Source organism: Urocitellus parryii, chromosome 1 (genome assembly GCF_045843805.1).
Source record: "Urocitellus parryii isolate mUroPar1 chromosome 1, mUroPar1.hap1, whole genome shotgun sequence".
NCBI classification, from domain to species: domain Eukaryota; kingdom Metazoa; phylum Chordata; class Mammalia; order Rodentia; family Sciuridae; genus Urocitellus; species Urocitellus parryii.
This window is the reverse complement of record NC_135531.1, coordinates 204,789,168-204,802,959: the sequence shown is the minus strand read 5'-3', so window position 1 is coordinate 204,802,959 and position 13,792 is coordinate 204,789,168. Positions and strand designations below refer to the sequence as shown.

The window sequence follows — 13,792 nt, the reverse complement described above, 5'->3', positions numbered from 1 at the left end:
TTTAAACTTGTTCTTATTTTTTCTAGAAGATGTCACTGTTTGCTGTTGATGAACAGAAATGTTAAGAGAAAAACTGATTCTTTTGATAATGTGGAATTCTCTTTTTAATCCTTGTAAATATTTGATTGCATTGTTTTACTCAACCTTTGTAGTTTTTAGTCATTGCACATTCATTAAATTGAAATGTATTCTAATGACTTTATTTTTAAGAATTTTGAAGGTTAATGGACTGTATCAATAAATTTAAGTATGGAAAATAATCTAGAGAATATAATGTTACTTTAATGTTTGTCATTATTTTACAAGTAGGTATTGGTGGGAAAATAAGTGATATACCTCTATAGCAGAGGGCAACAAATTTTGGGGTTGTCAAAAAACAAAATTACAACTAACTTAGTTTTCTAAAAAAGAAAAACTTTTGACATAAATTTAACAGTTAACTTAAGCAAAGAAGATGTAGGAATAGTGCAGCCCTCTGAATCAGAAGTTCAGAAAAGCCATGCAAGCAGGGTGTATTTAGAGACAGAAAATAGAAGTGAGATCCAAATATAGCTTATGACAGCTCTGAATCTTATTTGAACATGATTGGCAACCTGTGATTGGCTGATACTCAGCTGTTTGTTACCAAGTAAACTTCTAACTTGGTAGTTCAGTTTATTTTTGTACCAAATTGGTTTTAGGACATTAATTGGAATTTAAGGCATGGAGACAGCCTCGACCAAATTTAACAGTTTAAAGATCTAATTGGCTTTCTTATTCTATAAAATAGAACAAGGCTTCCAATGACCTGAGCAGAGAAGATTGGCTCTGTCAACAGAAAAGGACTGAATAAAACATAATCTAGGAATGAGAGAAGCAGCAGCTTGGTCCTTTCATAGTTATTTTCCCCATAGGGTTAAGACAGGGGACTATCTTATGCTGACTTGTATAAATGAGGTCTCTTAAGATTGGTGGTTGTGTAGCTCCTGACTTTTTTTTTTTTTTTGAAAACTAGCCTGTCTTAAAGTTAGTTTAGTAACACCTGGCCCCTGGCCTGAATAACTCCATTCTGGTTTGGTCTGATCTGGTGTAGTACCAAAGCAACTTTTTTTAAAAAAAGTTTCTCTTTGACATATTCTAAGTATCACTATTCTTGCACTTTGGGGACATGTTTAAGTAAAGTAACAGTTACTTGTATACAATCACTTGTGATAACCTTGTGATATCAAGACAGGTATTCAGTTAATAACACGCAGGTAGTATACACAGTGTCTATGCTGGACCAAAAAGGATGATTCACATCCCAAACATGATGGAAATTTTACTACACTACTAAGAATGTCAGGCAATTTAAAACTTAAAGTTTCTAGAATTCTTTCATTGAATGTTTTTGGAAGGTGCTTGACTGCAGGTAACTGAAACAATAGAAAGTAAATCCTCATATGGGGAGTCTTCTGTTTTGTAGGCATTGTCAGTCACTGAATCTCAACTACTCAGTTCTGCCTTAATGTTTAAGCAGCCTTAAACAACAATATATAAATGAATAGATGTGGCTGTGTTCCCATAGAACTTTTAATCAAAACAGGTATCAGGATTTGGCTATGGGACTTTAGCTTGCTAGTGTCTTAATTTAGGATATACCTACATTCCTAAGTCTTAGACTTTTGAGTATTTTAGCTAAAGACTAGAGGTGCTCAGTGGGGTCTCTTCATTCTTGGTGATCAAGAAATCCAGATTTCTTATGTGAATTCATATTCATGCATGACCCTAGGTATCACATCAGTTCTGAACCCTACAACTAACAGCCTCTGCCATGCCTCAAAGAATCTTGCCTTCTCTTTACATAGCTCAGCCCTTTGCTAAGGAACTGGGATGAATTGCTTTGTAGGCTGCTCAGGAACCTTCTTTGTGTATCCCATCATCTCTACTATTCTCCCTTAAAAATTTCAGGTGTTTCAATAGTCCAGAACTCTTACTTTGCACCTACTTAGCCGAGTGACACCATTGCATTGCTTGGTCTCCATTTCTTTTTCCCTTCTTTTGGCAAAAAAAAAAAAAAGTCCATAAACAGAAGGTTAGAGCAGTTTTGGAAATTACTTAATTTGATTTCCTCCTTTCAACAACTACAATTTTATCTATTATTCAGGGTCTAAAAATCGTTGCTTTGTGTAGTTTTTAGCACTATTTGGTACTTGTTACTCTGTTGTAGCTAAAAGTGGAATTATGCCATTGCTTTTGAACATTTATGATTTTTCTTCAACATGTAATCTAAATATTCATTATAATATTTTCACTGCTTACATTTTTTATAAAGTTAATATAGACATTATAGAAATTAGGATGATAAGGCCAAAATTTTGATACAAAAGTTTAATATACAAAATATGTACAGTTAATATACAAAAGATACACAGGGTGTATAATGAAGAGAAAGTATCCCAGTTACCCTTCTTCCCCGTATATCAAGTTCAATTACTTTTCTGTACCTTTTCAGAAATATTTCAGAACTTTTTAGATGGAGGTATGTGTTGAAGAACACACAAACAAGTAATGTTTTAAAATAACTTACTCAAACTAATGAATGGTTTAGATTTTTTTATTATATTTTATTTTCCTTTTCATTCCTATTTCTAGTCTCCTTATTGATACAAGATGGCAACTTCATAATTTATCACAAATTTAGGAATTAATAGTGCAGACTGATTAGTCATATTTCAAAAAGTAGGAAATAAGGTAGAAGAAAAAAATACAGAATTTAAGCTTCAAAAGAAATAAAACTATTGTATTGACCATTGATCTTTTGAAATGGTGAAAATATTATGACTTTATAATTTAATTATCATTTTATTCTTATTGAGCCCTTTATCCAAAGCAGAAGATACTCCTTTAAGAAGTTGTTAAAAAATAAAATGATCTTTGGTGAAGACTATATTGAAAGCATTCTTTGTGTGTTTCTCTATGCAGTTCATTAATGGTGCTAAGGAAATCTGCTATGCTCTTCGAGCTGAAGGCTATTGGGCTGACTTTATCGACCCATCATCTGGTTTGGCAGTGAGTAATTAAATACATTTTGAATGTCATATCATGTGAAGTAAGATGATTTTTATTACAAAATTATTAAAAATGAAGACAGTTATTAATTTTTACCTTTATTAGCATAAAATTTGGTTTATATTAGTATATTTATTGTTTATAAACTGAAAATTAGAAATTAATATTGTCTGATTTCTTTAAGGAAGAAATTATTATTTTTAGAAGCAAAGAACATATTTTTAACAATCCAGAGAAGTAACTTTTTGGAAATTGGTATTTAGAGTTATGCTTTGAAGACAATACTGACCCAAAATTGTGGTCTCATTTTAAATTCTGAATATTTCTTTCATTTACAAGTGGTGATAAAATCAGTTTTTTAATCTTAGGATATGTAGTGCTGTTTCTCAAAGTCAAAGATGTAATATAGACTAGAAATAGAAAAGTTTGATCTAGGCTTTAATTTTCTTATCTTGACAATGATGAAAGTAAATCAGCTGATTCTCATAAAGTTTATTTTATCTTCAAAGTTTGTATCTGATTCTAAGTAACATGAAATTTGCTAAGAACATTCACTTCATATTTTCAGAATACATAGGTATTAGAGAAGCAGGTGTTAGGACAGTTTAGGTATCTCATATGACCTTTTTATTTTTTATTTGATTTTGTAAATATGTGGATATTAAAATGAATGTGTTCATATTTTCATAAAAAATTATTACTATAATTTATTTCTTCCTAATGAAAATATGATTTCATTTTTTATTTCCTCTAGTTTTTTGGACCATATACAAACAGCACTCTTTTTGAAACAGATGAACGTTACCGATATTTAGGATTTACTGTTGATGATCTTGGCTGCTGTAAAGTCATCCGTCATAGTCTCTGGGGTACCCATGTGGTTGTAGGAAGTATCTTCACTAATGCAACACCAGATAGTCATATTATGAAGAAACTAAGTGGAAACTAGCAATAATGTCATTTTATTTGCTGCTTTATTTGTTTGTAATTGATTAAACAATATAAACTGTCAAAGACTACAATTTTGGAAATATACTTATTTCCAGGTATTTATTTCAACGTTTATGTATTTACAACACTGGCAAGTGATTTGGGATTTTAAGATCACAAATGTTAATTATTCATATTGTCATTGAATATATGTGGAGCACTTCCACATTGTACAAATGTGGGAGTTAACACATAATCAGGGTATGATTGGTCTCTTATTATTAGTTCTCCCCTTTATTGAAAAAGCCTTAGTTTTAATTTTTTTTTTCAAAAAATCATATATTTGGTTATTATGGCATGTGTTCTTTTATTGCAGTATTTTAAAACTTAGTTCTTAAAAGATTTTAAAGTAGCTACAGTATTAATTTTCAAAGTTGTTTTTAATAATACAAATGAGAATTCTACATCCATTGTAGACTTTTCTAATTTTCTTTTTTCTTTATTTGTTAAGCATTTTCAAACTAATCTAAGTATTACTTTGAAATAACATGGGGAGGAAAAAAGAATAAAGATAATACATCTTGATGTATTAAAAAAAAGCATATGAATCTCATTCTTATACACACTTTAAAAAAAAAAAAATTCTTAACTCCTGAGTTGGGCCAGATAAATACATTTTATTTTCAGATAAAACTATGCCTCTGCTGCTGAATCACATTTCTTCAGCCTCGTTACTTAAGTGCCTTTGTGACAGAGCTTGTTTTTACAGCACGATAAACTTTAAAGGAATCATCTTTAATTTGTAAGGCTTTGCCAATAGAAATAGACAAATCTCAGGGAGGAAAAAAACAATTTATACCAACTGAAATAACTGAAAGAAACTTTATATGTTTCTTTGTCTTTTGTTTTTGTAATTAAATTTTTGTTTTTAAAAGGAGTACATGAAGATCACCAACTTTGATTTAAAACTCTTTGCTTAGTTAACTTGTAGCTTGATATAATAACTATTGCCCGCAATTGAAACAGTAAAAGTTACAAAGTTTGTATTCATTATGGGAAAAATGTGGTGGTTTCCCTAAGATTTTGAAAACAATTTATTAAAGTGTGTATGTATATATACATGTATACATGCATATACACATGTATATGATAAGCTTTCATCTGTAACTAGCACCCAGTTAAAAACACCAAACATCAAGTGCTCCAGAGGATTATCCTGTTGCCTTCCAGGCATTTTACTTCTCCCAAAGATAACCTCTATTGCATAAATTGATTTTTATATCTGAACCCATATGTTTCCTTTTGTGTCTGGCTTCTTTTATTCAGACATCTGCTACATTGCACATTCTTTGTGCCATGGGTTGAAACTTGTTTTAACCATTCTAAAGTGCCATCTACTGGTTGAAATGATACTTACTCCTAGGTGGCCATAGCTATGTACTGTATTGTATGGGGAAGAGACTACATGGTGCTGAGACTCCCTTTATTATCTTGACTTTCTAACAAGATTTCCAGAAACAAATAGCATGGTAAGCAGTAACTGCTAGTAATTTTTTTTTTCCTTGTAGTGTTATGGCAGGATTCAGGAAGTAGAACTCTTGCTAGTGGTAATAATAGAAAGTGCTTGATTATTATGTACTCTGTAAGAAAAACACCTCAAGTATCAGTTTTTTTATGATAATTTGATCAGGACTGTATAACAAAGAATTTGTAAATTTTCCACATAAGCATTAATTCTCTACCTTTTAAAATAAGATTTAGACATTGAAATCGATATTAAACCTGTCAATGAAAAAAAAATTGGAGGATTGTAAAATTTATTTTTATAGGAACTTGGGAATTTTGGTATGATAGTTAAATGTTGAAAAGGGGTCTTTCAGATAATCTGATCCACATCACTTAGATTTTAGAGAACAAAACTGGAAAACAATGTACAAAGGTCATATCTAGTGTTGAAACCCTACACCAGAACTGGGCTGTAATTCCATTATTTACATATTTTTCCTTTCTATATTTGTTCTTCATGGTTATCAAGAATCTAGTAAGTATCCAATTAAAAATATCAAAGAGGCAGAATATAATCTGAAAAAACTTCAGGGTTAACTAATACTGGCTGCTCTATATCTTTCACTTAGAAATTTATTTCATTGAAGCCTGTTTGCTCTGAATTTCTTTGAAAATTTACTGAAACATTTATGTAAAAATTCAGTTATAGGACTGGGGATATAGCTCAGTTGGTAGAATGCTTGCTTCGCATGCACAAGACCATGGGTTCAATCCCCAGCACCACACACACACACACACAAAAAAAATTCAATTATAGAATGTTATACTTCAAACAGAAGTTCTCTGGCTTCATATTTAAAAATGTCTTTCTTGATTTCCATCACTTATATTTGAACAAAATTCTGCTTGTAGTTCCAGTTCTGTTCTCTCTTCTCATGACTGGTTTCTTATTCCAAAGCAGGGTTTGTCCACTTATGCACTCTGTACATTCTGAGTCAGATAATTCTTTATTCAGACCCAAATCAATTAAAGAAAGGATTTGTTTGAGTCCAACTTCATGAACCCTTTTCTGCTACTGCACCCTCATCAGTCCTCCCTTATATTGAATAGTACTTTGTTGTATACTAGTATACAATTGTTTGGGGTTTTGATTTGGGTTTTTCTTAAATTTTGTCTCCCATACCTAGAAATTAGGAATCCCAATTCCCTACTGAAGCACAGCACTGAACATGAAACAGTAACTTTTATTCTCATCCTCTGATTACTAACCTGGGTATTTTAAACTTTACATAGATTTTTGTCTGCCCTCCATTCTTTTTGTCAATGGGATATATGTAGACTGTTACTTCATTATCCAGTGGACTTAGATAAAGGCTTTGAGTGTTTGACTTCCAATTATACTGAAAATTACTATAATCACTTAAAAACGTGTTACTGCTGTAGAAAGCACATAAATGATTGCTTGACTGATAACAAAGGTGACGCTGCAGTGCAGTGAGAAAAGGGTGATCTTTTTAAAATATCCTCCTGGGTCATTGAATATACATACAAGAAAAGAATATTTTTACTCTTACCTTGCACCATACACAAAAATTACTTCCAAATGGATGGCTTAATGTAGATGTGAAAGGTTTAAAGCAATTAGGTAAAAACAAAACTTAGTGACCTTGTAGTAGACAAAACTTTTCTAATAACCAAATGAGGGGAAGGTTTTGATGAATTACAGTAAAATTAAGCTTTTAATACATCAAAGACTCATGAAGGTGAAGGCAACTAACAATTGGATATATAAACACATCTATCAACCCAGCAATATAAAATATCCAACAAAAACTCATTCAAGATATATCAAGAAATCATAAAATTGGTGTTATAGTTTGGACGAGATGTCCCCCAAAAGCTCCTATTTATGCAAGAGTATTCACAGGTAAGATGATTAGATTATGAGAGTGGTGACCTGATTGGTTCCTCCTAGTTTGGATCCACTGGATGTAACTGTTGGCATGTGGGATAAGGCTGGAGGAAGTGAGTCACTTGGGATGTGCCCTGAAACCAGGGGAGGGGCGGGGATGTTGTTCTTCCTGTGCCCGCTTCTGCCTGACCATGTATTGAGAAGCTTTCCTCCATTGTCATCTGTCATGATGTGCTGCCTTACGTTGGGCCCAGAGCAGTGGAATTGGTAGTCTATGAACTGAGACCTCTGAGTCATGAGCCCCAAGTAAACTTAGTTCTAAGTTGTTCTTATTGCATATATTTAACACATTGACACAAAAGCTGACTAAAACAATTAGAAAAAAAAAAGCTTTATATATAAACATTGGCAAAAAATAAAAAATAACCCAAATGGCCAATGAATATTGGGTCATTGAATATACATACAGGGAAAGAATATACATGGGATATATTCATTGGGTAAAAAATATACACTGCAGATACACACATACACACATTGGGTTTATATACCCAAGTAGGTTCTCTACTTAAATCAGGTTGCAACTATGTGCATCCACACAATATCATATCATACCATACCACTGCATGTTTCCCCCTACAGTGGGTGAAATGAAGAAGATAACAAGTGTTGGCAGAGAGATGGAACATTTGCTATTTTGGGGAAAATAGAATAGTAAAAACACTGGAAAACTGGTAGTTCTAAACCTTAATATATCATAGGGCTTAGCAATTCCACCGAGACAGAGACCCAGGAGAAATGGGTACAGAAGTTCCACCCAAAGGCATGTGTTCCTATAAACATCTATACCAGCACAATGTTAATAGCTGAAGTAGAAAACTACTCAAATGCCCATGGAAATTAGAATGAACATATCAATTGTGGCAAGCTCACATAGTGGAATGCTACATAATACTGAAAATAAATGCTTTATGACTACAACAAAATGGAAGAAGCTATTTTAATATACAATAATGTGTAAAAGAAGCCAACACAAGAGTTCATACTATACAATCCCATTAATGTCAATCACAAAAATGAAAGTTCTGATAGAAGTTTAGGATGGCACTTACCCTTGGGAGGGGAAAGATTTGGTTCTGGAATGTCTCTCAAAGGCTTGTGGTTAAAGGCTTGATCACCAACCTATTTGAAAGGGGTATAACCTTTAGAAGGTGGTGTAGTGGAAGGAAATCAGGTCACTGGGGGTATGTCCTTGAAGGGGGTACTGGAATCCCAGCCCCTTGCTTCTTTGCTTCCTGGTTCCTTCCATAGGTAGACAGGTTTTCTCTGCTGCCCCCTCCTACCACCATACCACCATATGTCCAAAGCAATGGAGACAACTGATGGCAGATCGAAACCTCTGAAACTGAGTCAAAATGAACTACTTCCTTTTAAGTTGATTATTTCAGATATTTTTCACCTCAACAGAAAGATAATTAACATACTTACTGGCTGGAAAGTAGTACTAACTTTTCCTTCATGGAACAAAAATAGGCCAAGCAGACAAGGTTGCAGTGCTATAATCTGCGTTGATCTTGTTCTCTATAAAACTTGAGGCTCTAATTGCTTCAATTTTATGTTATATAGATTATATTTAAGTTACAAATTATATATTCTAGTATGAAGATCTTGTGTCATTAAATTGTCACTTAAATGGATGCTAATTTAATAATACAAAACCAGGAGCAATTTTTTTAAACTACTTTATACTCATTGCCTATGTTGCAACTGTATTTTTATGCCATTTTGCTACAAATTGAATTTTTAGGTTTTTAGTAATAAAAAGCTATCCCTGTCACAGATATCTTGAGGAAGTGCCTGCCAAAACGTGCAGTTTTGTTGGTAGAGTTCTTGAGCACGATTCCTGTCACATAGATGATCAGTGATAGATGTTGTGAAATGCACACTGAGTGACTTAATGATGCTTCAAATTACCGGGATCCACTGGGGCTTCGCCTTGGTACCCACTGAGATTCAACAACCTGGTGTAAGGAGATCTCTAGTTTCAGATTAGTTCAACATGTTTTATAATCATAGCATTGTTTCATCAGCACAATTGGAACAGTATATTTAATGAAATATGCTGCCTGTCTCCCAAATATTATGTGGTACATACTTACACTAAAAAAATTAGTTTTACCTGAAATACAAAATCATCTTACTCTATTTTATTTGCTAAATCTGTTGACCCTATGTGAATGACATTTGCTGCCAAAAAGTAGTTGTGTTTTTTTGCACATAAGTATTATTTTTATTATTTTTTTGCAAATACCCTATTAATAGGGCTCTGTGCTACTTCCAGTCTTTGCTAGTGTAAACAATGCCACATTGTACTATCTGTGTTTGTGACATTTCTTGGCTTGTGTCTTGAGGATATATTTCTTTACTATTATTATTATTATTATTTACTTACATATGACAGCAGAATGCATTACAATTCTTATTATACATATAGAGCACAGTTTTTTGTATCTCTGCTTGTACACAAAGTATATTCACACCAGTTCGTGTCTTCATACATGTACTTTGGATAATAATGTCCATCATATTCCACCATCATTAATAACCCCATACCCCCTCTCTTTCCCTCCAACCCCTTTGCCCTATCTAGAGTTCATCTATTCCTCCATACCCCACTATGAATCAGCCTACTTCTATCAGAGAAAACATTTGGCATTTGGTTTTGGGGGATTGGCTAACTTCATTTAGCATTATCTTTAATTCCATCCATCTACCTGCAGATGCCATGATTTTATTCTATTTTATGCTGAGTAATATTCCATTGTGTATATATGCCACATTTTTTAATCCATTCATCTATTGAAGGGCATCTAGATTGGTTCCATAGTTTAGCTATTGTAAATTGTGTTGCTATAAACATTGATGTGGATATGTCCCTGTAGTATGCTGTTTTTTAAGTCCTTTGGGTATAGACCAAGGAGAGGGATAACTGGGTCAAATGGTGGTTTCATTCCCAATTTTCCAAGAAATCTCCATACTGCTTTCCATATTGGCAACACCAATTTGCAGCCCTACCAGCAATGTATGAGTGTATCATTTTCCCCACATTCTCACCAACACTTATTGTTGTTTGTCTTCATAATAGCTGCCATTCTGACTGGAGTGAGATAAAATCTTCGAGTAGTTTTGATTTGCATTTCTCTAATTGCTAGCGATGATGAACATTTTTTAATATATTTGTTGATTGATTGTATATCATCTTCTGAGAAGTGTCTGTTCAGATCCTTGGCTCATTGGTTGTTTTTTATTTGTTTATTGTAATTTGTGTGTGTGTGTGTGTGTGTGTGTGTGCTTAGCTTTTTGAGTTTTTTGTATACCCTAGAGATTAGTGCTGTATCTGATGTGTGAGGGGTAAAGATTTGCTCCCAAGATGCCAAGATGTAGGCTCTCTATTCACCTCACAGATTGTTTCTTTGGCTGAGAAGAAACTTTTTGGTTTGAGTTCATCCCATTTATTGATTCTTGATTTTAATTATTATGCCAAAGGAGTCTTATTAAGGAAGTTGGGGCCTAACCCCACATGATGGAGATTAGGGCCTACTTTTTCTTCTGTTAGACACAGGGTCTCTGGTTTTATTCCTAGGACCTTGATCCATTTTGAGTTGAGTTTTGTGCATGGTGAGAGATAGGGGCTTAATTTCATTTTACTGCATAAGGATTTCTAGTTTTCCCAGAACCATTTGTTGAAGAGGCTATCTTTTCTCCAATGCATGTTTTTGGCACCTTTGTCTAATATAAGTTAATTGTAATTTTGTGAGTTAGTCTCTGTGTCCCCTATTCTGAACTATTGGTCTACCAGTCTGTTTTGGTGCCAATACCATGCTGTTTTTGTTACTATTGCTCTGTAGTATAGTTTAAGGTCTTGTATAGTGATGTCACCTGCTTCACTCTTCCTGCTAAGAATTGCTTTAGTTATTCTGCATCTCTTATTTTTTAAGATGAATTTCATGATTGTTTTTTTCTATTTCTATGAGGAATGCCATTGGGATTTTGATCAGAATTGTACTAAATCTGTATGGTAGTATGGTCATTTTGATAATATTAATTCTGCCTCTCCAAGAGCAAGGTAGATTTTTCCATCTTCTAAGTTCAGTAGTTGTTTTTAATGGTAAGAAACTTACAGGACCAAACTAAAAAAAAAAAAAAAAAAAAAAAATTAAAGACCAGTACCTACTGAACTTATAAAGGGTACACACTTTGAATACTCTGGAAAATCAACACATTCAGGATTAAACAATACCTCCATGGCTTATCAGCTGTTTATAATTTCAATTTTTCCCTTTGATTGTTCATGATCACTGTTCATTTATCACTATTATATCTCTCATGTTTGTTTTTAAAATGTGACTTAGATCTTCAATATTAAAATTGACAATACTTTTGAAGACTTTAATTTTCCATATTTCTATTAGATTACACAAGGACATGAAATTCATTTCTCGTTTGCTTACATAGCATGTGGCTTCATTTACCCTTGTTTAAATTTATTTTACAAACTCCATCTCCAATGTCACACAATCTTAATTGTCAATTTTAAGGTTTGTTGCCATCCAAACTGAATTAAGTGACTATTAGGGTCAAAAGGAAGACATAGTTTTGGCACAGTAAACAAGCTTGGAAAGAGAAAGGGAAAGTATGTTTATTATAGTGTAACTAAGTTATAGTAATAAGATTTGTCCTATATTAAGCCCGGGTGAGTTAAAATACCTTCTCAGAGTCAAGTGGTCACTCATGGGAAATAAATTAATTCTCCTGAGACCCTGGAGCATGAATTAGTGACCTGGAAGAGGGAATTAATCTCAAATAGATGAGCACTTGGCTTTGAAATTGCCCTCTATTTATAGTTCCCTTAGAATCAAATTTAGATCGAACCCACAGCATAGGTTTATGTAGATAAACCAAACTCCACATTGATTCAAAACAATAATGTCTCCAAGTGGTAAAAATTATTTTAGCCTATTGAAAAAAAACTGTTGTGTGTATGTGTGTGTGACAATGAACACACCAAGTCCCCCCCAGAAAATTAGAAGTGAGGCTGAAAAGTGAAGAAGCAGCAAGTATTATTTATTGCTCTCAAAACTATTGATCGACTTCTGAAATTAATCCTATTTTTTGTTTTTAAAGTTTTATTTTCACAGGCAACTTAAAGATTTGTAAAAGCCTAATTAGATAGTTAATTTTCTCACATTGTATTATGAAGGATAACTGAAAAAATGATTAACTCCATAAATTACATGTAAGTATCAATCCCATTTCCTTTTCCATCATTTAGATAAAAGATACTCAGAGTTGTAAGTTTTGGTTGGTTATAAACCAACTAACTAACAGAAGGAGCTGTGGCAAGTTTGGGATTACCTTTAGCTGTTGGACTTCCCGCTACATTCCTCCATTTCATAGTGGAAAATAATTCTAATAATGAGTGTCCTTTTAATGAGTATACATATGAATATATATATATATATATATATATATATACACACACACACACACACATACATACATACATACATGCACATACTTCTTGTGAACAAAACTTCTAACTGCAAAATAGCTATATATGTGAATCATGTTACATGATTTAATTATTATATTAAAGTTTATAAAATATGAATATTTCAAATGGAAAAGAACTTCTAATTTTTTATTAGAGTTTTATGGTTATACAAAGTGATTGGGTTCATGCATGGATATCAGTTTCAGTTCATGATTTCTCTTTTCCTTCCTATCCTCCCCACTTTCTTCTTCCTCTACTAGACTTCCTTTTGCTGATCTATTAATTTATATGTGATCAGATTCTTATGTAACCTTATTCTTCCCTCCTTTTTATTTTATTCTAGCTTCTGTATATGAGAGAAAACATTCAACCTTTGAGTTTTTGAGTTCGAGTAATTACACATAGCATGATATTCTCCATTTTCACACCTTTACTGGCAAATGCCATAATTTCATTCTTTTTAATGGCTGAGTAGCACTGCATTGAATGTATATACCACAATTTCTTAATTCATTCTAAGGCATCTGGGTTGATTCCATAATTTAGCTATTGTGAATTGATTGTACTGCTATAAACATTGATGTGGCTGTGTTGCTGTTGACGATTTTTACATCTTTGGGGAAAATACCAAGGAGTAGGAGAGCTGGGTCAAATGGTGGTTCCATCCCTGGTTTTTTGAGGAATCTCCAAACCGCATTCCAGAGTGGTTGTACTAAGTCTGCAGTAAGAACGTCCAATTTTGAACTGAGGACTTTTTCTAACTTTTTTAATGCTCATTGATATTTAAAAACATAATTTGCAATGATACTTTTGACCAATAGGTGTCACCATCTAATTACCTAGAAATTCCTCAAATTTGG

The 13,792-nt window shown here is 33.0% G+C and overlaps 1 protein-coding gene across 5 annotated transcripts in view; it reads left to right on the top strand.

Moving 5' to 3' along the window:
• Window positions 1-13,792, top strand: part of Mmadhc (metabolism of cobalamin associated D) — an 84,025-nt gene that overhangs the window by 11,419 nt on the left and 58,814 nt on the right. For 4 of the 5 annotated variants that reach the window (XM_026388595.2, XM_026388613.2, XM_026388604.2 and 1 more), the window contains exon 7: window positions 2,944-3,030. In XM_026388595.2, the coding sequence (XP_026244380.1) occupies window positions 2,944-3,030 (87 nt within the window). Of the gene's footprint in view, window positions 1-2,943; window positions 3,031-3,784; window positions 4,251-13,792 lie in introns of those variants that run through there. The other variant, XM_026388620.2, reaches the window with a different exon arrangement.